This window comes from Pungitius pungitius, chromosome 18, assembly GCF_949316345.1.
Source record: "Pungitius pungitius chromosome 18, fPunPun2.1, whole genome shotgun sequence".
NCBI classification, from domain to species: domain Eukaryota; kingdom Metazoa; phylum Chordata; class Actinopteri; order Perciformes; family Gasterosteidae; genus Pungitius; species Pungitius pungitius.
The window spans coordinates 13,468,523-13,493,893 of NC_084917.1; the positions used below are offsets into that span (position 1 = coordinate 13,468,523).

General features: G+C 43.6%; 1 protein-coding gene across 3 annotated transcripts; it reads right to left on the bottom strand.

Annotated features, from left to right (window-relative positions):
• Positions 1–5,013: 5,013 nt before the first annotated feature.
• On the bottom strand, positions 5,014–25,371 carry phf24 (PHD finger protein 24). Of its 3 annotated transcripts, none has more exons than XM_037485185.2 (9): positions 24,993–25,371; positions 16,856–17,268; positions 15,369–15,554; positions 10,927–11,005; positions 9,800–10,002; positions 9,313–9,479; positions 8,010–8,042; positions 6,624–6,701; positions 5,014–5,906 (listed from the first exon to the last, which is right to left on the bottom strand). In XM_037485185.2, exons 2-9 carry the CDS (start codon positions 17,264–17,266, stop codon positions 5,810–5,812), a joined length of 1,254 nt encoding a protein of 417 aa, XP_037341082.2. In that variant the 5' UTR covers positions 17,267–17,268; positions 24,993–25,371; the 3' UTR covers positions 5,014–5,809. The 3 variants fall into 3 exon arrangements, with proteins under 3 accessions (XP_037341082.2, XP_037341083.2, XP_062414858.1); XM_037485186.2 differs by lacking the exon at positions 24,993–25,371 and adding an exon at positions 24,857–24,941; XM_062558874.1 differs by lacking the exons at positions 8,010–8,042; positions 24,993–25,371 and adding an exon at positions 24,857–24,940.

The following is a 25,371-nucleotide window of genomic DNA, read 5'->3' on the forward strand; positions in this document are numbered from 1 at the left end:
ACAACTTATTTTTGGATATCTCGAGAAAATACTTTTCAGACACGTGAAAGCAAGGAGACTGTTATTGTGGATGAAAATAATTGTTGTGTTCATGTTGTCATACAAAGCAGAGGAGCGGTACAGCGTTCCGTATTTCATAAAATATAGGGGGGAGGTTGGCTCAAGATCACAATGTTTTTGATCATAATCAGGTTGCGTTCCTGTTTTTTTTGTCAAGAGCGGTTATCGGGCTGTATTTGGCACCTCAGCAGCTGAGGAGACTGAGCGGGCTCCAAGGGAGAAGTTGGCCTTGTTGGTTGGAGGTGGGCTGTGATGTCTTCGCTTATGAACGGAGGTGGTTCTAAAAAAAAAGCTTGGAGACACGGCGTAGGCTATTGTTAGTTTTTGAGTGGATTAACCCTGATCACAGACCATCTCATGGGTTTAAGAGCCGTCTTTTCTTGTGCGCAGTTCAATGTGCTCAAAGCCCCGTTTTAGTTCTATCGCTTCCTGTCTGTTAAATTATGATTACTAAGATCATTTGGGAGAACTTCCTTCTTCATGCCAACAACTTGAATGTCCACTTCGGCTCCATTCCAGTGCTGCTTCTCCAGAGTCGGGGCCACACTGCCGCTGTTGTTTACCCCAACTCGTCCGTGCTGAGTGAAGCCATCACCCCGCAGCCAGCAGCTGGCCCACAGACACTCCCAGTGAGACCAGCCAGATAACCTTTTATACTAAGTTGCTTTGGAATACACATAGGAAAGGGGGGATGGGGGGGGGGGGGGGGGGGGGCGGTGATGACTCACAAACTGACACCTTTTTGCCTTCTACAGACTCAAAATTGTTTGCATGATTCAACACCGTTGACAAGCTTGTGTTCATGCATATTTTGTGCAACAATAAATAATATAAAAAGTGCTGGGATTTTAAATTTTGCAATAAAATATTCATTCCTTCTTTGCTAGGCCGGGAGGGAAAAAATAGTATTTATCTCTAAAAGACTCACAAAGCAATAACAATGCTATCTTGCTTTCACTATGCCTAACCAAGGCTCATTGGTTCGTACCGAAAATAAAACACTGTCATTTTATTACATTTAAGGCACTTTCATTTCTATGAAGCCTTAATCACAATAGAAGTTAACTGCATTTCTTGTTGACCTTTTATTTGCGGTAATTTATGTACACCAACGTTCTGTAATTATTTATAGCAGCAAACCAATAAATGTTTGATTTATACTTACACTATACTGCCCCCTGTTGGTGTCACAGGTCAGCCAGAGTGAAGCTGTGCCTCCTGGACGTGTTCATCGTCTCTAGAACAAAGTTAAGCTACATCACGATTTGGACAAAACGTGCTAGAAACAATTCATGGTTGGTTCTGGTCTTGGATCACCTTTTTTAGAAAAATACTCAAAACTGTTTTAAGACAACTCGTTCATTTTCATTCAGTTTCACACTTTTTGCTCGAAGGCTGGATCAGTCGTTTATGTTGTATAACTTGTAAAGATTTGCTTTCATCGACCAGAACCTTTGATTAACTGGAACAAGGTTGTTGAATGGACAGTTTCACTGAAGCCTCCATCATCAAAGCCATGCACATGGGTGGAGCTGAATTACATGTTTGTGTAAAACTGTAGTGTAAACAATATAATAATTATCTGGTCATGTGATGCAATCAATACTTAATAGGTTAATTTCCCATTTTTCTCAAAGAAAGAGAGTCTATAATACTTGTCATATCCAAGTATAAATTAAATCAAGGGTTTAAAAGAAAAGACAATGGAAATACCCCCAAAAGTTAATTTCTTAATTCTTAAAACATGTTTTTTAATCAAACCATCAAGTTTGCTTTATTTCAAGCCTGTAATTTATTTGGAGACATAAAGACTTTAATAAGTTTAATATCCCCAATGATGTGGAGGCTGAATTACAGGGCTTTTAACAATGTTTCTCATCAGCCCGGAAATGTGTGGCAACTAGGGTGGGACAACCTTGGACTAATTCAGGGCTCAAGTTTCCCCTTTGACTCAGCATTTAAAGCAGCAATTAGCCTGGTCAAAACCGCTTGACGATCAGTTATGAAACAATTACATAAGATCCTCATCCAAATGATTTCCCTCCCACACACACTCTTACATTCTTTGTTTCCGTTTATGTCTTTCTGTTTTGTCTCTTTGTCTTTCTCTCTATTTCTACTGTATGTGGTCCCTCTCCCATTCTCACTGTGCAACCGTCAGTTTAACATTTCCTTCTTACGTTTTGTTTTACTGACAGATACATAATTAGACTGACTTTGACGCATGAGAGCCTTTATCGTTGTGTGACTGCTGGCAAATCAAAGACAAACAGGAAGAAGTAAATATTAAATAAGACTTTTTCTAGTGGATAAATCCTCAAAAGACAAATGTTCAAACCATTTATGTCTTCTTGAGGTGCTAATAAACGCCCAAAGGGCTTTTGAGCCCCTTTAAAGGAGCATCAACCAATGGGAGGCCATCACATGGCCCAGATAACCACATGACAGGTAAAGGAAAATAGAAAATGATCAAAACACAATAATAACATAACATCCAACATACATGTGCTCATAAGTTAGAGAGCCTCATAGTTTTAAGCTTTCAGCGAGCTTGTCAACAAAAGCCCTTTGTTAGATTGAGGAAAAGAGTGTGGCTGCCATATCAGGACTCGTTAAACCTCAAGTGACCAACGCTGGACAAACGAGTCCCACGGCCAACGTCTTCATGGCAAACAACTCACTTGACTAAGGACTGATCAAATCTCTTAAAAGGAGCCCTTTACCACACAAATGATATGGTTCTTTGTGGTCTGAAACATACTCTAGAATATCTGTCTAAAATACCACAAGGATCATTATTAACAGCACCCTTTTTAGCCTGAAACAGCTCTGCTCCCAACGACCAGTTTGAGGTCTCAATGCTAATGAGCCAGCAAACCCCCCCCCCCCCTCCTCCATCCACACCCCTCCTGCCATCATGAATGGCCACTAATAGAAATGTAATTATTTAATGATTACAATCATTTTATTCATTTCTATAGTCATCGCTGAATTTGTGTATTTTCCTGTTCAGATACAGCGGAAAGACGCAAAAGGGAATAAAAGTAAATGGACTTGACGTGTACAGCGCTCTTCTAGTCTTGCGACCACTCAAATCCCTTCAACACTTCATGTGATCATTCACCCATTCATACACTGATGACGTTACCCTAGACAGTGGCACCTGCCCATCAGTAACTAACATTCACACACTATAGTCACAGCTACAGGAGCAATATTGGGGTTAAGTGTCTTTCCCGAGGACACGTCGACGCAGGGTTACAAGGACCTGGGATCAGACCGTCACCACGGTCACTGTATAAAGTACACAAAGCTCTGGTGAACCCCACAAAAAGGAGACCTGTCATACAATGTTAGTGTAAATAGGCATGACAATTAAGAGACAACAACTTGTGAGAAAGACATGGCAGCCCCTACAGAGAAAAGAGAGAACGTGGGGTCTGTGTTCCCATTGAGAAGTCAGCCAATAGATCCACAGAAGAGCTTTATGAATTCTCTCTCCCAGTTTCGGCCCACCTCTCTCTAACAGTGACAAGGTGACTTCCTCTTTCATTTGTATGGTAGACAGGTGAAAGGTCCGGTGGCCTCGACGGCTCCAAGTGCCGTGCTCCTGATCTGAGCTTAAGCAAACAATCAGTTCTTATCTGCTCCACTTGTGCCATTTCAGAGTTGTCCCTGCGCTGCGACCCTGTTGACATTCAATCCAAAGTCTTGTGCGATCGTATCGGCCGGTGTGCGCTATGTTCAGCTGCACGCCGACACTGGAGGAAGCAGCACTTTGAATAATAAGCAGAGGACGGTCCCATTGAAGGAAACTCATTTCAATTCAATGCTAATTTACAGTACTGTAATTGTACGTTTTCTATGGGTGCTACCTCTGTCGAGCCTCTCAGTCTAGCACTATGGCGCCAATGAACTCCACAATTATAGCGTTGTGACATAAAGGGTGAAAGGTTCAGTTTTATATGTCATTAGATGCAGCACAGAAAAAACATCACTATATTGAGATATTTAAACTCAGAATAGAATAAAAAAAGAGCCAGAAGAGTAAAAAAAAGGGGAATAGAAGTAGTAAATAAAACTAAATGGCATTTTCAGGGAAGACTAATGGTACAGTGCAACCTATAGAGCACGTGTTACCGTGTATGAAGAGGATGTGGAGCAGCCTGACGACAGGGGATGATCTGCAGTAAATACCTCTGTGTCAGGCGGTGGGAGGGGGGGGGGGGGGGGGGGCATCGGCCTGAAGCATCCTTTGGTCTCATCTGATCATCACTGGGGCTCGGTGGGTGGGTTCCATTGGTGTAAAGGCTCTAAAGGCACATCCCATGCCATAAAGGTTGGGTTTCCGCTATTGTTGCTCTACAAAAGTGAAAAAACGTTGTTTTGAACTTGAAGAAGTTCATCCTCTGAGGAGCCTTTAATTTCTTTTCGGCATATTTGGGTAAAATTAAATTTCCTGCTGCAGACGGTACAACAGCGGTGTAAACCACCGCTTAAAGGACGGCTCTAGCCAACAATCAGTTGTTTTGTGTCTGTGTGTGTGGCTGGTGTTGTTTTCAACATGTGTGTTTCATTAGGGAAGAAAGTACTCAAAACCGCAGGTTAAACCACATCGGGTTGGTTTATATTCCTGGATGTGGGTTTATCGGCCTGTGGACAGATTTGAGGTGGTTTGGCTGTTATGATCTCATCACAAGATGTTCTCTAGTTTTTGCCTGATTTGTTCTGTTTTTAAAATGTACCAAAAATGTAAAACCAGACGTTAGACTAAGAATGAATTATGTTGTCATATGAATAGCAAATTAGCTAATGCTGAATAATTATTCATATTTTCTTTCTTTTTTGATTCGAGCTTAAAAATGTAGAGAAGAAAAAGAAAGCAACGATTATCAAGGAGATCAAATGCCCCACAATTTTCAGCACTGGAACGTAACCCTCAGACAACGCAGATTCAGGTCTTATCCATACTTTATTTACTTAGCGGACATAAGCCCCTCATTACATGGCATAAACAAAACAGGAAGTTCAACTGGTTACAGCATGTTTCCAGTGACTCTACGGACACTTTTCATGTGCATTTTAAAATGTTGTATAACCTGTAACATAGAATGCCAACCCCAATTTTCACATTACTGTGTTTTATTTTTTACAAAGCTTCCCATAGTCCTGTCAGACAGCTGTCAATCAACATCCCACAATGCTAACCAGGACGCTACGAGATGTTCCCACTTTGTCAAAGTTAGCTTCCATTAACGTTCACGTCCCCTTTTTTTCACGGTTAGTACTTGGTAAAAACATCGACTCTTGGATGAGGCTGGGGATAAACAGGATACATCGGAGGATACAGGAATAAATACAGCTTCATTTTGATGCATATACAATTTTTTACCAGCGTGAATAGTAGTTCTTCATATAATATCAGCTTCTCATTCCCAGTTTGCTATACGTTCAGAGAATGGCATTTCTCATTTAATCGAGTGTGAGCATCCTGGGTGCTCTCCTTTCAACGAATGGGCCCGTCCTCTCCCCCGTCCCTTTTACCTCTCGCGATTGTCGGCGGCGTGTCAATCAGCGGGTTGTGTGTTGCAGGTGTTGTGGGGGTTTGGGGTGACGCAGAGCAGGGAGAGGTGCCATCGATGCCTTGATCCGCTGTGTCTCAGTGCTTCGTCCAGTTCTGATGGAATCTCTCTCTCTCTCTCTCTCTCTCTCTCTCTCTCTCTGATGCGGTGCAGTGGAGGATCCTGGACTATAGAGGCACACGGATGTGCATGGCAGAACTATTGGGTCGTGCAGCCAACAGATAGATGGCACTCTCCTTTAGGAAGTCAGCCCAGGTCACTGGTCTGTTGGATGAACAGAGTAAAGGGTAAAAGAGAAAATGAAAATACTCTGAATTTGACTTGGCTGATGTAAAGAAATTCTGTTTGAATATTCTGAATGAGGCCTTATTCCAAATGAGGCATTTTCCGTATATAGACGGATTAAGACACATGCCCGTATTAATATTAGTATATTTATGAGCATTTCATTTTACATTCCAAAACCCATTTGGAATAACCTGTACGTCTCAAGAGAAAACCCAATTTTCTGGTCGGAAAGAGAAAAATATTTAAGGTGTGGTTTTGTTTGCAGGTGTCCAACAAGTCCACAACTGTTTATTCCAAATCCACAGCTGAGGCACCTGCATTCTTTCTAATGGTCATCAGAGGGTGACTTCCTCTTCATATGATGTATAGATACAAGGAGGCAATTACCCTACTTGGCACTTAATTTATTACCTGAGTAAATATTGTAATGTCTATGGCTTCAAGGGTTGGTTTCAATTCAATTTACATTATCATCCCATTAAGAGTAAAACAGATAATTAATCAGACTATGCTACAGGGCAGGGCGACTATGGACCTGTCCTCCTTTTTGTCTTAGAGCTTAAACCCTTTTGCAGTTCCAAAACCCAATGGGCGTCGTCATGGCAACTGCATCTGCTTTATACACACAGTCCAAGACTGTATTTTCTAACGACACACACACTCCTGCCACACTTTACTTTTTAGAGGACAAACCTGCTGTCCTCAGTCTTGCTCTTTTCACTGCAGGAGCTGACCGGACTGCTCTCACACATGGGGCCAACGTGGCTGATGCTGCAGTGAAGGACACAAAAGTACCAGTTAGAGAGAAGGCTAGCATTCAACTTTTCATGGATCTGAAAAAAAGGGAGATGCACACCATGCATGCATTTACACATCCATAACCCCGACATCCATGAATGAAGAATATGTGTTAAATACAGAAGCAGACAGTCAAGTTTCAAAGCCCAATAAATTGTATTTTTAACACATAACCAGTTCTACATAGTCATCAGATGGCATGAAAATCAAATCAACAGACTTTGGTTTTAGCAGATGGATAGAAGGCTTCTCTGTTAGCTGCTACACCAAAACACTTCCACTTTATAGAAATTTGAAAGTAAAAGTCACAAGTCTCTGCTAAAAAATTGAATTCCCATGAATTTCCAACAAATCCTCAGCGGCATGCCGACAGAGAGCGGAGCAGGAACCCCCCTGGTGTGGAGACGGAGCGGTGCAACGCTGAGCCAACCACCACGTTCTCTTCCTTCATTTGCATCACCAGGTGTGTTTCTGTATTCAATCATTCCTACTAGTTTTAATAAAGCAAACTGATGTATTTGTAGGCCACATCCTCAGAAAGTATTTGATTATACTGTATATCCTTTGATTATGTAGTGGCTTGCTTTGTCCACCAAGAGCCTGGAATTAAAGTCCTCAAGATATGGTTATTACTGTTCAAAATCAGAGGGCTAAAGCAATGTTTCATTCTGGAGAAGTGCTGATACTGACAGCGGATATCGGTCCAACACGGAATTGGTGACATTGAGCCGCTCTGATATCGGATGCCATTAGTTTAATAAATCCATACATTTAGCTTTAACAAGTTAGTAGAGCAATGTTAAGTCAAACGAATGCTGTGATCAAAAGAGACTTTTTCTGACTCATTTGGTTTTTGATTTTCGTTCTAATGAGCCCAAATGAGACGGCGTCGTAGTGTGAAAAGTGGACCCGCTGTGCGCAGCGTGCGCTCGCATCGCTTTAGCCCACATTGTCCTCTCACGTTAATAAGTGAGGCTTTTAAAGCAAAGCTCCCCCGACGAGAACAAAAGGCTTTCTTTTGATCCCTGTAATTAGAGGCCAGCCTCAATCGTATCAATGCCTCGGCGTAACCCTCTAAAGGGCCCGCACTCTGCTCGTTAAACTCCATTTGAGGGTGCGTCCATCTTTGTAAAGTACTGAAAGTACCTGCCTTCTTCCTGTTTTGCCAGGGTTGCATTTAGAATGAGAAACGTTAGATGTGCGCAAGGATTTGCCGAGGTGTTCGAGGGCGTGGACGTGAGGAAAAAGGAGACAAGCAGTGCAGCGCTGAGTCACACTCACCCACAATTCAGAGGAGAGCAGAGTCCCATGAGTCTGTGGGGTATGCCGCATGTTGAATAGGTGAGAGGAATGGTAATGGTGCAGCAGAGGAGATTCGAAAGCACAAGAAGGTTATAAGCAGCGAGAAGCACATGCACACACAGCAACAGAGGAATGTCGTCTCCCATTCAAAATATGTACTTTTATTTTGTTATGAGTTGTACTCCACTCGCATGCTGTATCATTTTGCTTTGCAAATGGATTGGTTAGAATATGCAGGAATGGAAGTAACCTTCTCGAAGGTTTCATTTTGCATCTGTGCTAACACTTTTGCACTTGTAGTTCCTTTACTTTTTCAACTTCGACTGATGCACACGCACACACACACACACACACACACATCCTCTGAGTACAAACAACACAAGCGGTCTCATCAGAGTCCATCAGAGCTCATTTCCCTCCATTACTACTCTGATGAGGTCTCTGGGAGTATCAAAACTGATAAAGGAGCATCATTTGTGTATATATATATATATATATATATATATATATATATATATATATATATATATATATATATATATATATATATATATCCAATACTTTGACTGCTAAATACTTAATTATGTTCAGCGTCTAATTATGGTACCAGTGAGACTGAACCAAAACAGTAATATAGCAGCCAGACAGCTAAACGATAAACAAAATTAAATATTGAGCGCTGTGCAGCCGAGGGGACCTGCAGCAATAGTTCTCTTTACTTTCATTTTTACGAGCAACTCTTTTTTACATTATCATTCCATACAGTTTGATAACAGAATTAATCATAGCTGCCTACAATTTAAAAAAGGAATCAGATATAGTGGTTTGAAAGCTACACTGCCAAAAATATAAAAACTCTTATTAATCTTATTATTTCTATTGGTGGTAAATGATTTCTTGAAGTTTTTAATAGTAACATTTAAAATAAAAAAGGAAATGAGAATGCACACAAATGTAACACAGACCTCAGTTGTAAATGATAAAGTATGTGAGATGTACTGGACTGGAACTGAACTTTTCGATTGTCACACACAAAGCAATCGCTCCGGGATTATGTGGACTGGAGGGAGTGTATGGAACAAGAAAAAAAAAACAGCTTGTTATCTTTCTTGCAGTCTTCTTTCTCTCTTCTGGCTAAGCAGCCAAACCGCCAGCTGCAGTTGGCAAACCGATGAGATACTCACTCCAAAAAGTGCAGCGGGTTTGAAAAACGGATGTGTGTCTTTTTATCTCAGTCAAAGGGTTCAGACTAACGATCTGTTGGGCTACACCCACGCCTCACCTCACGTTGCAAGACTGCAAGTCCTTGTTGAGCTTGTGGAACCAGGACTGCTGGGCCTGGCGGCATTCTGCTCTGGTGATGACGCCGTCTTCATCCAGGTCCAGACCCAGGAACACCGACCGGGCGTTGTTCCTCTCCTTGGCCGTCAACAGGCGCACCATTGAGTTCTAGAAAAAAGCAGCATCCAAACGTGTTTGAGATGATGTATCTCTATGCAATACACTATCTTACTATACTATCTTATATTACACAGTAACGTTTGAAGTGTCAACTTAAATTACACAGTTCATTCGTAAGTCCAAGTTACACCAACGCTGCACCATATCTTTGGTATCCCAGCTGTAAACCCGCCAAGCGTGAATTACATTGGATTAGCGGTTCCTGAGATAAAGAACACACACACACTCACTCACACACATATTGCTTGCTTTGTAGTTAAAAGTTTAGAATGTATGCCACTTGTTTTTTTTTTAATATCTTGCTGTACCTCTGAGCGAAACTTTCGCAAAACCACCAGCGACTCGAAGTAAAGGAAGTCGGACCATTCGATGTGACCTTTCTTCTCTGGGTCCATCGCTGCAAACTGGCCGAGGACTTCCTCCTCCTGCTCATCAGTCAGGTCCTTATCAAACTGCTGCTTGGATACAAAGTGCCGGTACTGCAGCAGCTCGTCCGACACCAGGCACGACTCTGCAGCGGCAAGGGGACGATGCATCACATCAAACCCCTTCAGTCTTCCACATGCAAATAACCTTTTGAGATCTAACTAAGGCAGGACCACCTTCCACTACCGGCATCCAAGTTGAGGAAGGACATCACACATTCCGTATTACACCTTGGGGGATGAGGGGAGATAATGTAATCTATTTGTTGTTGGCATGTGTGCATGCAAGAGGCACACAACACTGGGACCTGTCTCCAAATCATGGTGGCTGTGTTGGTCCCCCGAGATTAAAACCAATTTTCTTTTGTGTTTGACAGACATTTTGTTTTATCCTCAATCAAGACACACACTTTCGTTCGTTTTCCGTACATGAATTTTTGAATAGTGTTATTGCATTGAACTTGTATTTCAAACTAGCCAAACGGTGTTAGTCAATTTGACTTTTACATCTCTCTGTGCATAGAGCCGACTTGAAGTCCCTCCACGCGCTTCAGACGCACTCGCTGGGCTTTCAGATAACACCCATTATCAGTCATGTGACTCTCTATTGAGTCAAGTGAACATCAAACATGCCCCTGCCCTTAATCTAACTAAGTGATTAGGGAACTCCCTACGAGGAGGGATTTTTTTTTTTTTTTAAACGTGATTTTCGGGTTTGCAGAGTGAGAGAGCCAGAGGGCCGCAAGCTGCAAGCGGCTTTCTTCGGGTCAGAAAACATTTCATGCTCTGCTAGTGATGCAATCTTATGAGTTGCTCTGGGTAGTAAAGATATTCTTTGATTTAGACACACATGTCTATGGTTCATTTAATAACTTTTATTTTAGGCCTATTAGGCCTGTGGAAATAACAAATGGTTCCCAAACTGTCGAAGGAGATGCACAGTATCACCACTTCTTCCTGCCCAACTTGGACAAAATGCATGCTGTATTTCTTACCACTCGCTGACTCACCTGGGATGATCTTGCACTGCTTGAAGGTCTCCATGAGGCTGTACATCTCTTCCTCTGTCAGTAGTAGATTCAGATTGTCCTGCAGAGAAGGGTGGAGGAAGAAAAGTGTGCTCTAATTACATTGCTTTCGTCCCAGATGGGCCTTTTGTAATTAGCAACAGGCAGACCAAGTATTGGATTTTTAATCCATCTCGGCACGTACTTTCCCAGGTGATTGGCCTGATTAATCTCTCACTCTCTCATAATGGTATTATTGGTAAAAGAAAGCCTGAGAGAAAAGCAGGTGCGGAGTGACATGACCTCTGGGTTAATGCAGCACTGTTTCCCAATTTCATTCTTTCTAATAGCCATCAGGCAACTAAGAAGTCACATTGTATAGAGGTCATTAAGAAAAGGACCCTACTCCTCACTCGATGTATTATCTTAGTAGACATTTTAAACATCTGTTTAGGGTCTGGAGAGTTTGCTTTAGGGCGGGGGGGGTCTTGGAGTTGTCCAACCCTTCAATGAAAAAAAAACTCCAGCTCACAACAGCAAAATCAATTAAAAGGAGGTGGCCGAGGACTTTAGGTCCGAGAACATGGACTAATTATTAGAAACCGGCTGTGTGACGTGCTCCTGCATTTCCTCAGCGCATCGTCAAGAGCACATTAGCTGCCGGCACCTCGCTGCCCCCACGCCGGCAACGTCTACAGATCCCGACTGCGCCACGCTTCGCTAATTATTCATATGTATTTATTTAAACCGCCTTTGATTCGAGCCGCTCTGGTCTGGGTGCTGCATGAGGGTGGTGAATCTTCACTAACTGGATGTTTTAAGGGGTGTCGGAATCACATGGGAAGAAAATAAAAACCGGTCACTTATATTTGTCTTCAGCGCTTCCTTCAATTGTGTACTCGATAGTGTGATTGACCCACATTTACTGGCCATTTCAAATCAATGAAAAGCACAAAATGAACCAGAATAACATTTGCATTTTCTCAACACTAAAAGTGTTGATTCACAGCGTCTTAGCTGACAGCGCTAAAGGAAGGCTGTTGTTTTTATCAATGGCCAAAAAGACCTGGCGGGTCTTTCTGCCTCGTCGGATGTGCCCATTCTCTAAAGAGGCTGCTCTCAGCAGTTTGGCAGCCAATCAAAAGCCCAGTACGGATACCGTCATGGAGACCGCCGGGCCTTTGTGGACTAAAGTTCCTGCTTTAATGTGAGTCCATTCTGAAGAAGACAGTGTGAAGTTGTTCCTCGAGAGGGGACCTTTGATTGATTTGATTTGTGTAGTTTGTCAAAGAGCCCTTGACCCCTAATTGGCTCCAAATGGCGAGGGAGGTTGATGCCACCTGGGACAAAGTGGCACTCCTTCCAGATTGGACGAAGACAGCCGTGCAGGGGAATGAAAGGTCTTGGAAGAAGATGGTTACTCATCCACTCTCCAGGAAAACTGAGGCAGGCAAATGGATTGGATAGTGTTTCATATTCAAAACATGTGCTGTATCCCATTGCATTACTGCTCTTTCTTCTCATTATATTTACCCCAGTGCACCATATTATTTCTCAATCCGTTGATTAAACTAAAAATCCCACAAGAAAAAATTAAGTATAACTCATCCATCACTTTAAAAATGTAATGACAATAAATAAGGAAACAAACAAAGGAGCACCATTTCGTAAATCATCGCTTCCAATATTCAAAGTTATTAGGCTCATACTATTAGGTTACCTCCAGTAACATCGACCGTCTGCAGAACTATCCAACTGGCACTTCCGTTATTATTACATTTGTTCGGTGCGTCTGATTTCCATTCAAATGAAAAAAGCTACATGTTGAGTGATTTACGTTTTAAACAGCATCTGCTGACAGCATCTGGGAAAATGACATGAAAGGCCCCATGGGGGGACAGAAAGCGTAATAATAGCAACACATTCTAATCTTAAACTGGAAGCTTGCAAAAATAGTCATATCAGAAGAAAAAATGACAGGATTGTTTGTGTGTTCAAACAGGTTCAGTGCCAGAGCAGGAAGTAAAAAACAAACTGAATGGGATCATTAAATAGGAGCCCAACACTGTAGTTCTCCTCATATTTTTTTTTAAAATCTTTAGCTCACTGTTGAGCGAACTGCACTCTCACCGTTAAATAGAAAATGCTCTGATGGATCTGCATACGAGGCAACAATACAGTAGCTATTTCATCCTGGTGGACACCAATAGGACGAATGCTCATGTCGCTCCAAGCAGTTTGCACCTCTAGCATTCCGGATCCCTTGCAGGCTATCAGAAAGCCTGTGAAGGAAGACTGTAAATACACTCAGTCCGTCCACCCAGTCTCCACTGCCAGGTGTGAAATGAAATGTCGATGCCACAGAAGGAGGTTAGCTGGGAATTCATAACCGATGATGAAAAAAAAAACTGGGGGCTAGAATTCATTATTTGAAAAAAGCGGTTCCCTCTCTCTCTCTTTCCTTTGCTGAATCTCCACCTTCCATCCCCCGGCCCTCACACACACTGTCCTCTCGCTGATTGGGTGAAAACACGACTTGGGCAAGGGATTCAGCCTCTCGTGGGCTGGTGATAGGCAGCAAAGGCGCCCACAACCCTGAAGGGTCCTTCTGCTAAAACGGCTCTTCAGCGCTCAAATTAAAAGAGATTGCATTGTGCCACTTGACTGCCACCAGAGAGTAATTTGTTGGAGCACTGGGTAAAAGTAAAGCTGGCATTTTTGTCAGAGTCTCGTGACTCAACGGCATCTATGATGTACTCCTCAACCTGACCAAGAGGTTCTGTTGCCTAGACCTAATTTCCTTGACAAGTAGTGTTGCACAAGCATCCTTATTTTAAATGCACAACCAACAGAACATTCCACAAAGTGCTTCTTGCACAACAATTTTTACATATTTTAAGTCACTTCACAATTTCAGACTGTTGATTTCACCAGCTGCTCTCACAACTGCCGCTGGCAAATGTACTCATTTGCAGCTAATTCATGTTAACTGTGTGTGATCTAAGTCACACCTGTTGTTTTCCTGTCATGACATGATGAAATGTTGCTCATACGTTGTATGGTCAATACACTGATAAAAGCTGTGGCCACAGTTAGTTCAAGAAGCTACAGCATAGAGCTGTTTGACATCACGTGTCAGTCAGTTGAGAACAATTAATAACAGGCTAACACTGTATCTATGAAATGGGATAGGACTTCTGAATGTCATGATCAGTCCTGGTCATTTCACTTAGGAGTTGGCTTCCGTCTAACTAACTAATTAAACTAGGATAACAGGATTTCTATACAATACTGCATGTAAGTCACTTTGTAGCATTTACTTTTTCTTTTACTGTAGATGTGTTTACACAAACTTCCCGGAAACCAGTGTAGGGTTTCAAGTTTGGCGTTAAATCCTCCCCTCCACATGTTTGTCTTGCAAGAGAGAGCCGATAAAATACCATCCACAAAAACATTGAAATTACCGTAAATTTTGGACTATAGAGCGCACTTGAAAATAAGCCGCATCACCTAAATTTAGAAGCGCGTACACATATGAGCCGCTGGTGTCCACGCGGCAGAAAAAAGACTACTGGCGCCGAGCCGTCCGTTGCCGGAGTTCTTCACATTGCCGTCTCCAACGTCTCACCATTGATTCATTAATGGCGAGTTGACGTGCAGCCGCTCTGATTCCTTCTCCGACAGCCAGATTGTTTGCCCGTAACTTGCAAACAACAATGCAACAAAGAGCCGTCCGACTCATTCATAAAGTTGGGTTTTTGGACCACACAAACTCATTATTTTTCAAATTTAAGTTAATGAAGTTTTATGACATTGTTGAGTTCCAAACAGTACAGATGCTATATAAGGCGAGGCACAAACTATTACCAAGTCGAATACAAAGAAGGTTTCAAGAACGTACTGGTGGTTATGCATTACGTGATGAATTGAACTTTAGGACGCAAAAACATAGTAAAACCTTGAAAAGTTTTAGCCTTACGGTTATTGGGGAATAACATGAAACAATGTCCAAATATCAACCTGTTTAAATATAAATACAAACAAATCATTTTTGACATGTATAAAAAAGAAAATATTGTCCATCAGGAGTATTCTACCATGATCAGACATGTATATAATCCCTCTTGCTTTTGTTTTGTAATTGTTGTTGATGTTGTTTTGTTGTATTTGGCACTATGGTCTGTAGTACTACTGTGAGATGACAAATTTTATTGGATTTTGGGGTGGGCGCCTATAAGCTCTTTTGCTTCGGCCCACTAATAAATAAAACTTGCACCTGTCTGTTAGCCCGTTTGCAAAAAAAAAGATACATCAGCGTCAGGGTTCAAAGCGTAGGAAAAAATTTGCTTATAGACCAGAATTTACGGTATCCTCCCGAAGTCGTTAAAACAAAAACCCTAGAACCGACAGTGTATATCTGTGCATCTGCATTTCTAAACACTCACACAGTAGTAGCAGCTCCAGCCGGTGACCGTGTGAGCCGTATCTCTCATCTCCTGCAGGGCCTCTTCGCGCAGGTAGCCCAGCTCCCTCAGGCAGCCGTCGTGGAACATCCGAGTGCAGATCCTGCAGGGATAGAGGTCGTCGGCCGTCCACACCTCACACACGTCGCATATCTCATCGTTCGGCGACTGAGGTAGAAAATGAAGACAGGTGGCGTGGGTTACCTGAACATTTTTCATGCAAACTCGATTCGGCAGACGTAAACACACAGGCCCTGCATCAAAGCTCTGAATGAGAAGGCTGGTTTGGAGGATCAGGCATCGGCCCGTCAGCTATTGTAAAATGAAAGTGCAGCAGTCTGCGTTTACCATCTTGAGTGGATGATTTAGCCCGTAGTGCCTTTGACATGGATTCTCCAACCTATATGTGGGCTGCGTTTACTGCCAGGGTATGATCAGCTGTCAAGGCACAGAGCCTGACTGGTTCTCCACGCTGAGACATTGTCAGGCAGCTTCCAACGCTGCTTCTTTTTCATCTCCGGTTCGGAGCCTCTGCAGCAGCTTCACGCCCGCAGACACGTCACAGATGAGCCCTTGTCACAGCTCACAGCCACCTCTTGTGACCCAATGACTCCAATTGCATTAACAAGCTCCCAGCAATTAAGTCAGTGTAAAAAATGAGCTCTGAGATGCCGCTATTGGGTGAAAAACTGAAGGCAGGTCATTCGTCAGTGTCTAAAATTGAGTGAGGCTATGTAACTTGATAGCATGGGGCAGGTATTTGAACTTGGTGGATCAAAAAGGAGAGACTCTTTGATGCCATATTCGCCTGGCAAAAAAATTATCACATAACACTGCTTTACTCGTTGTGGTCTAGATACCACTGGTATGAGGTTTTCAAACTCACCAAGTACATATCTATTATTACCGAAGGTGCACACTTATAATTCCGCACCTCTTGTTAAAGTGCTACATTCTCAGTCCAGCAAGCCGCCAGGCCATGTTTACTCGTTGCACAATAGTAAAAACCTGATGGTGTGAACCGGTAAACTCCATCGCCCTGTTAGTCAGCGTCACCCTGGACGTGGTCACCTCTCGGAGCCACAGCCGAAGCGGCCCGCCCACCAGTTGCCCGGTGTGTGAAGAGCTCTCACGCGAAAACAACAGCACGTCGATAGGCTGCAAATTAAAAACCTCACAGAAACAAGCAACGCGTTATCACCTTCAATAAGGGGTGTTTAGACAAGGTCCAGAGTGGCTTTACAGCCCGGCTGAACTGCTTCCTCGTTATGTCTAACTTGAGGGAGGAGAAGACATAATGTGCTGCTGTTGCCATGGAGATCCCATGACATCTTGCAGACATCGCTTTAATCCCATGGGTTGGGGATACTGTTTGTCAAAGCAGGGGGTATTTTTTCTTTTACTGATTTAAATAACATCTCTGCATTAAATGAGCATCGCACCGCTCCCTTTTGGCCTTCATTTCACACCTGCTCTTTTTTCAGCAGCGCCACCTCGACAGGCTGGTCATCGTCGGCTTCCCTTTTGGGCCGCACGAAAGCCGGCGGCGTGAGCTGGTGGCTCTTCTCGAGATCCTCAGGCTCCACCCCTTTCCCGTCACGTAACCGCGACCAACTCTCCTGGTTGACCTTGCACTCGTCCCTCGCCGAGGTCGACGGGCCTGCGTTATTGTCCGTTCCCGCCTCCTCCTCCACTTCCTCCTCGTTCTTCTGGACAGGCGTGGATGAGGATTCAGCAGGGCCGTCGCCGGCCTCCACCTCGTCGTCTGCTGTTTTGGGTGGAGCAGGGCGTTCCTTGACGCCCGCCTGGAAGGCAGAGACGACGGCGTTGCATTTCTGCACCTTCTCCACCTGCTGCTTCTTTGACATGAGCACCCCCATGTCTACAGAAGAATGGAGAGAGAAGCAAATGGAGAACAGTTACACAAGTGCACGGCATTAACAATCAGTATCATTTATTAACAGATGCCAATTAACCTTGTCTACTCCACAACCAAGTGTCATGCAACCAAATTGAATTCTAAATTACGTTCCAGCAAAGCATATTGACGGTTTTATATTGAGACAAAACAAAAATGCAACTAACTTGGTCAGGTTCCGTAAAAACAGCATGGCTTATAATACCTTTTTTTGTTTAGTCACTTAGGTTTCTGACATAAGTTAAAATAAATCAACACAAACTTCCAAATGAGACACAAACTGCTGTCTCCTGGGTGAAGGTCATACATTTGTTTGATCCATCCACCCCTATCCAACCTCACCGCCTTCAGGCATGGATTTTAGTAGACTACAATTAGAAAGGTAATTGTCATTTCCCAAACAAAGATTTCACGGCACTCCGTAATGAGTAATGAGTCAAGGCAGATTTGTTGTATGCGAACAACATTTATAGGAGCTGGCCCCGAAGAAGTGGACTTTAAAAGTTTTCTGCCGGAAAGGGTTTATTCCATCACTCCGCAACCATCACGTGATCCGTTCCTCAACTTAACTAAGACCGCCGGCCTCCCAAAGCTCCGATGGCAGTCTTCCCCATGTTCAAACATGCTGTTAGGAGCAACACATGCAAACATCCCTGCAGCTGTCGTCAGATTGTGATTGAAGAAGAATACGTAACCATGTTGTAAACATGTGTTTCATATAAGAGCATCCAATGAGAAAAATGGTGAGAGAGCTTGCTGCAGAGATGAGATCATCAACCCATGAAAACATTTGTTCCCTTTGCACACAGTGAGTTTCTCTCTCCGAACCCACTGAACAGCTCGGCCCCTTTCAAATCTCCTGAATCTCTCTTTATATCAGAAACAATGTCCCTGCACTCCTCTCCTTATTACTAATAAACCCGGCCCAAGGTCCTCGCTCTCACATTTCAGTATCTCTCTGTTCCATTCACATGAAGATCTGGATATTGACCCAGTATGAGATTTCAGTAAGCAAGTAGGCTTTTTAAACAGAAAGGAATTTACACGGACGAGTGAGGTATCCTGTACATATTGATACAGAGATCTATAATGCACCTTTTGGGTTTTGAAGGATTCAAGGATCAAGGGTTTCACTATTTACAGTAGATCGGAGTAATTTAGAGTCGGTTCAAATAATAAACCTCTCCTTTGAAAAAACTTGATACCTTCCCTAAAGATAAAAACCGAACATTTCTAACCACTCAAACTGCAGGGGGCAATCCAAAAGATGTTGTTACGTCAGCGCGCTACATCTGGAGAAATGAGGTCCAAGCATGACTGTACACGTGCTGTATGTTGTTGTGTGTAAGATTATTCTTGGTGAAGCGTGCTTTTGGGAAAACTTTTGATATGGACTTGTCTGTCTCTTCTGGGACTTCTTTCTAGAAACAACATCCACACTACTTTTTAATTCATATACCAGTTTTATACTGGAACACATTGTACCAGTATGAATAATTTGTATGAAGACTGTTGACGACTGCCAAATACCAGAATCTTTAAGCAAAAGCTGGAGATGGAAAATGTCCAACATTACTGTTTTAAAATTAGTTTATGCTGAGTTAGCTGTTCCCCATAAAATGGCCTCTACCATATTTCCTATATTGCACAAGGATTGGTGCTGGCGTGACCTCAAGACCGAAAGCATGCACTTCAATCTGTGGGCCATGAGGAAATGATTGGTTGATTAACTTCCTTAATTATTTGAGGAGGGCAGATTTAGCTCTGGGTTCTGTCGCCTAAACCTTCAGCATCATTAGCCACAACTTGCTTAATTGAGCCAGCCGTCGAGGTCTGGTAACACTTCTGTTTTCATGAAATGCAATGAGTCGGGATCTGATAAAGTAAGATGAGATTCACTTTTATCGATCCCAGGGAAGGAAATTATCTTCACTCTCTCTGCAGGTTTTCAACGTGACTGCTGAGCATTGGTCTCAAACCCATTCGATTTTGACTATGATATTGTTACGATTTCATTTTGGCAATAACAGAGGCAGATCTTTTGCAAGTTATTTTTATTATATATCATTGAATGACTGTTTTCTTTTTCTCAGTTTGCTGGAATCATGCAAAAATTGCCTGCATTTGTAGTGAAGGGAACTTTCTAAATATTATAAACTATAAACTATAAGATGCAACACACTGTGCAGCAAAGTCAAAAAAAGATAAGGCTCCAGCTGCAGACATAACAGACCCAATTAAAAACTGGATTTAGTTATTTTTTACGCTTAAGTAAGACTCATCCCTGTGTCTAGCTGATTACATGCTACTTATGGTACACGTGTCTTTGCTCTCAAATGCAATCCTACCCTTCCATGCTCCACATAAGTGCTAGTGTGAAATTCAATCCCATCTATCTGAAGTGAAATGGAAGTCGTTCCCTCTCACTTCCTCCAGGCCTTATGCTCTCAGGCTGTTGGTGGACTCCAGGTGCTTCATAAACTGTCAAGAATACAGACACTAATTTGTACTGCACAGACATCTAAACTGCACTGCACTGGCTCTGGTTTCATGCATTGAAAACATTTAGGGATGGAAATAGTGAAGTTACATCACACACCAAGTCAAAGGCTTCTGGATTTCTTTGTTCTTGTTTGGTTGGTTTTCCCGCAGAGAAAAGACTAATGACTACGGCTCTCTGGATCTCTGTTACCAAGGCTGGCTTCTCTCCAAAGAGAGGTCAAAGGTTGAGTCACCCGAAGCACGGCAATCCTGCATCAGACCCATTTCACCCTGTTTTCATCAAATCATGTTGGTTCACAGAGTAAACTTCAAAATGCCAACATGCCCACTAAAATGACTCCAGTGTGTTGTTGATGTGTGCTGTCAAAGTGCAGATAGAAATGGACGAGGGGGTGAGAAAAGCGTTCGGCTACGTCGCCCCCGAAAACACAGAAAAAAAGGTTTTCAGGAGATTAATACTAACAGCTAAATCTGGGTCTTGTTAAAATGACAAAACACTTCATTTAAAAGGTCAGTCTCGTTAGTAAGAAAGATCTCCCGCCGTTTGATAAATGACAGCAACGCGCCGAGAATATGCAATCATTTTTGTATGCGTGACAGTGGGAAACCGGATAGGCTGTCTGACTGCAGGGAGGACAATCAGCCATGGGGCTTTACGTAGGATGAAAGGTGACCAGCTGGTCCTCTGGTGTGGTCAGAACAAGCTGCATCACTCCAGTTCTGAGGTCTTTACACTGGCTTCCTCTCCAACAAAGCATTGATTTGAACATGATTCACGTCTCTTCTCTTTTCCCAAAAACGGCCCAAACGTTGTGGAGATGCTTTCAGTTTTTCTGGTCCAGATACTTGGAACAAACTCCCAGAAAGCTGCAGTTCAGCTGAGACCAGGCTGCTCCAAATTAAGAGCAAAGACTTTTCTGAATGCTGCTGCTTTTCCAGGGAATAAGAGGTTCAAGCAGAAACCTCGGTTTTGGGAATGTTGGTAGGGTGCCATCACAGCTGGATCCTCAATTACTGCAGTGCGCAGATAATGGAACGTGCCATTTTAAACGACATAATCAATAAAACCCAGATTGTTCTTTAATGACCGAGTGAAAAGGCCTCATAAAACACGAGCAAGAGAATGGGAAGCAATAACAATAAGCAAAGTGCTCTTACAAGCCCTAAGGTCGTTGTACACTCTACCATATCAATCCCGGAAGTAAATTCATCATTATCTTTTTTAAAGTGAATTTCTATGCATTATAAGTACATACCATGCCCCAAACTGGTTTTACACAACAATTTAATAAGATATTTTAATGAAATTGTACACTCATGGGTGTACATGGGGACTATATGTGTCTCCAGAGGGAAGACAAAGACTGGAAGCTAGAAAATGACGTATCTCTTTGCTCATCTCAAACAAAGCTGGAAGTGGAGCCACTGCTGAGGAGGGAATATGCGAGCACACACAAGACCTCCTCATTTTAAGGGGAACTCATGAATTTTAAATAAGTGCCTTGTGGGTTTTTTTTTTTTCCTTGTACGACTCTATTCTGACACAAATGGGTCTGTGCCTGGCATTGATACCCGGGGTTTATTAGATACGCAGAGTTGCTGCCACACGGTTGAATCCCAAGTGTGAGATCCTAAAGCCTTTGACTCAACACGCTTTCCTGCCTGCCAGCAACATTTGTGCAGCTCAGTGCCCACGTGCACTTTACACTCGCAAGAGAGGTGGTCCATATATTTGTTTTTTCATGCGTGGCTCAACTTTAGTGAGTATCCAGGTCAATCAAAGTTCTTTTTCGCACCCATTTTCCCATCAGTAATCAAATCATTTTACTCAAATGACCTTGCAAACGGTTGCATTTGAAATGAGGTAATTCTATTACACTTACAAATCCAAGTAATGCTTTATTAGTTTGACAATTTGGGGCTCGGCTTTCCACTAGTTCCACTAGATAGTTTATTGGTTGTTGTCAGTTGATAAACCGGTTCAGTAGCGACACAAGCTCGGAGCGGGGGGCGAACATAGGGCGACCATATACTACAAACGCTCTATAATGAGACCTTTAAAGGGGAAATGTGAAGGATTTGTCGGCATCTGGCTGTGAGGTTGCAGTTTGAACCTGAATGAAAAGTCTTCCTTTTGTGATTGGCCCGTTCATTGTTGGGCTTTTGAAGAAGCATGGCAACCTGCTCAGTATTTAGACAAAGGGTCTTAATCAAAGGTCACAGAATGAAAACAATGTTGTTTTGAGGCGATTATACACACCACAGAAAACACTTTGAATTCATACATTTCCTTCCCGCCAATACGGCCTCAAAAATGTATGTAAAAAAGTATCTGCTGAAGTAAAACGTTTTTTTGTTTAAAGCAAGTTAATGTGATCATTTTTTCAGAAAGTAATGGGCAACAATTTCAGCCCGACTTCAAAAATCCCCTACGCACACATTTCCGGCCATAATGGATCCAAATATACGTTTTATTAGTTTTAAATGAATATAATAGTCTTCCTCGTTGACGTGATATTGCCACATTCTTAGATCTTAGCACCTTAGTGAGAACGATGTCCGCAAATCGGAAAGAAATAAGGGCTCAAAACCCCAAAAAAAACTAAATGACACAAAACTGCAGAAGGACTGCAAATGTTACTGATAGTGCCAACTATATGAAGCAGTCCAACAGTGCTACCCGTCATTTTGATTTGTGGGGCAGTAGGAAGCGAGGGGGACAAACTCCCTGGAGCTTGACGCTCAGTAGGCTCCTGCACGAGCAGCTGCCTCTGCTGCTGTGTTCTCCATCCGGGACCCCTCTGAATGATTTAAACACCCCCGGATAAAAAAAGATCTTCACGGAGGGAAGGAAAGCAGGCCCACTCCTCGGGGCAGAACATGACACATATGGCCGGGCAAATGTTATTCTGGGGCGGTCAGAATGATGTCAAGACGGCAAGTAATAGCGGCGCGCAGTTTTTGCTGTCACGTGACACGCAATTCCCCCAATATTGTTCCATAATCCAAACCCGACGATATTTTGAGACTTTCTGACATTTCTCAGGTTCACTGTACAGCCCGTCTGATTCAGCGATGAAGTGGGACGAGCTCCTGGATGATGGAGCGCTCAGGAGCATCGTGTTTTAATTCAATATTGATGATTTCAGAGGAAGGTGGCACCAAAGTGCTCTTCAAATCCACGCGATGTTTTTTTCCTGCTCCACTGAGAAATCCCTTTGTAGCCCCATCCAGTTTTCACTCGTTAATTTGACACTACCACATAACGTCAGGGGAACGACTTACTCCCTCCCAACAATGTATCAGCTCCCAACAACAACAACAGCATCAAATCTGGAGTCACTGTGTGAATGTGGCACATCTTAGACAGATAGTGGATCTACTTTTTGTCACCAGTGACAAGCGCTCAATGTCCTGCCTAAACAAGAAATGACTCTTAAGTTGGAATTGGAATCACTTCCCCCCCCCCTGTGAACAGAAGTGGATTAAAGGCCAACGGGGACACTTTAATGTCTTTATTAGTATTCAGTCCAAGTGTCACCATGGGGATGTAATTAAGATCTGCGGGCCCACCACTGCTAACAAACATCACTGTCAATTCCTTCTCTGAAATGGATGATTCTGTCTGAGTCGTTCACGCCTGGTCGGCCACATGCCTGAGAGGATATGGGCTTGATGTTGCACAGTCATGGTGATGACGCCAAATGCAAATTTAAGTCAAACTATTTAGTTCCACTAACTCACTTTTTAAATATCATCCTGCCATAGTGAAAAGAAGCATTATTTTCCTCCCATTACACAGCAATTATTTGAAAAAGGGCCTTGTGTTAAGTCGACATACTGGGTCATCATGAAAGCAGGAAGCAAGCTTTGCTCGCATGCTACTGTTCCTCTGATTGTGAGAAGCCCCTTTCCCAAAGCTGTCTGATGTCACCGTTGTGTGCTGATTGGAATCCCAACCAGCCCCTCTTTTCAGTCCTTGTTTTGAGGGAGAGAGAGAGGACATGTTTGGGGGTTGGGGGGTGAGGTGGGTTCCCACAAAGAATGCCTTTTCATGGGAACGAATCCTCCTACAGCTGAGAGAGCTCACCCATGGACCAGAGAGGCAGACACCCGGAACAAATTACATTAACGAGTGACCCCCTTTTCCTGTCGTGGCGAGCGAGTGGCCTCACTGTCGCTATGCACTTGGAAACAAACATAAGCGAATGGAAGAGCTTAAGCTCCTTCCTTCTGCTGCATCCATTTCCTCAGGGAGGATTAACACAGCTATGTGCAGGGAGCCCGCTCCTCCATGCTGTTGCCCCCTCTACCATCCCCGTACCTGAGCACAACCACCAACGCCCCCCCCAACACACACTCAAGAAGGCATGACAACACATTCACACGGGGGTTTGGAGTTCAATGCTCCTGAATAGGGGGAGGAATTTAAATCTCAATGCATCGTTGGGCTGGAAGCGTCACGATGGCATTCAGTCGCTGCCAGGGCAGAGGGGCCGGTGCCAGCCTGCAGCGCCGCTGAGAGGAGACCCTCAGTGACGCGAGGAGCGGACAGGACCCACTCAGAGGTCAAACGCCCCGACCGGCTTGCTTGTGGGTTTCGGGAGACAACAGAAGCAGTGATCAGGGGGAGGGCTTAATGGACCCCCGCCCCCCCTCCACTCCTGTGGGACGTGCTGGAAAAAGTGTACAGAGAGAGTCATCCTGCTGCAGAGGATTCACAATCATCTTGCTTTTGCTTGCTCTCATTGATAGCAACTTCGGTTATTGAGGACCCCCCCCCCCCCCAAAAAAAATGTTGCTTGAACACCCTTTCTCCCGATGACGTACATGCACACGCACTCCCAATAACTCCCCGAGCGTTGTATTTGCGCTCCAGTGCCTACAGGCATACATGGATTTTTCTTATAACATATTTACCGAAAAAGAAAAGAACAGCAGCTCGAGCTCCGGCAGTTTGATCACATATTTACGTGACGCGCATCCACAGCCGTGTGGGAAAAGCTGACCTAAATATTCATCCCATGCACGCGTCCTTTACGAGGCTCACCTACACACCAGTCCGTGCACGCGCTCCATCGCCAGCAGACATCCATGTGATGGAGACCCGCACCCGCTTCGCAGTTCGTTATCTGACCTTTCGGGGAGTGGGGGGGGGGGCATGCGTCTTTTATTGTGGTACTCACCGTCAAAAAAAGGGCGGCTGATAACCTCGAGTTGTGTGGAGACTTTTTGGTTGTTGTTGTTGTTGTTGTTGACCTTCTCCTGTCTTAAGTCCGGCCGTCCAGCGTGGCAAGACTCCGCTGGATTGAAGCACGCGCCGCCGTATTTGGCCCCGTCGGAAGAAGGATGCCCCCCCTGCCCAAACCACCCTCCCCGGGCAGAAGAGATGGACGGCAGCGAACGGCGGTGTCGTGTTACCCCTCCTTCCTCCTCGCAGTTGGGGTGCAGCTTCTCGCCCCCTCGGCAGGAAAGGAGACTTCTCCAAGAGCCCGCGGACAGCTCCGGTGCTGAAATCTTCTCTCTCTCTCTATCTCTCTCTGTCTCTCTCGCTCTCTCTTTCTC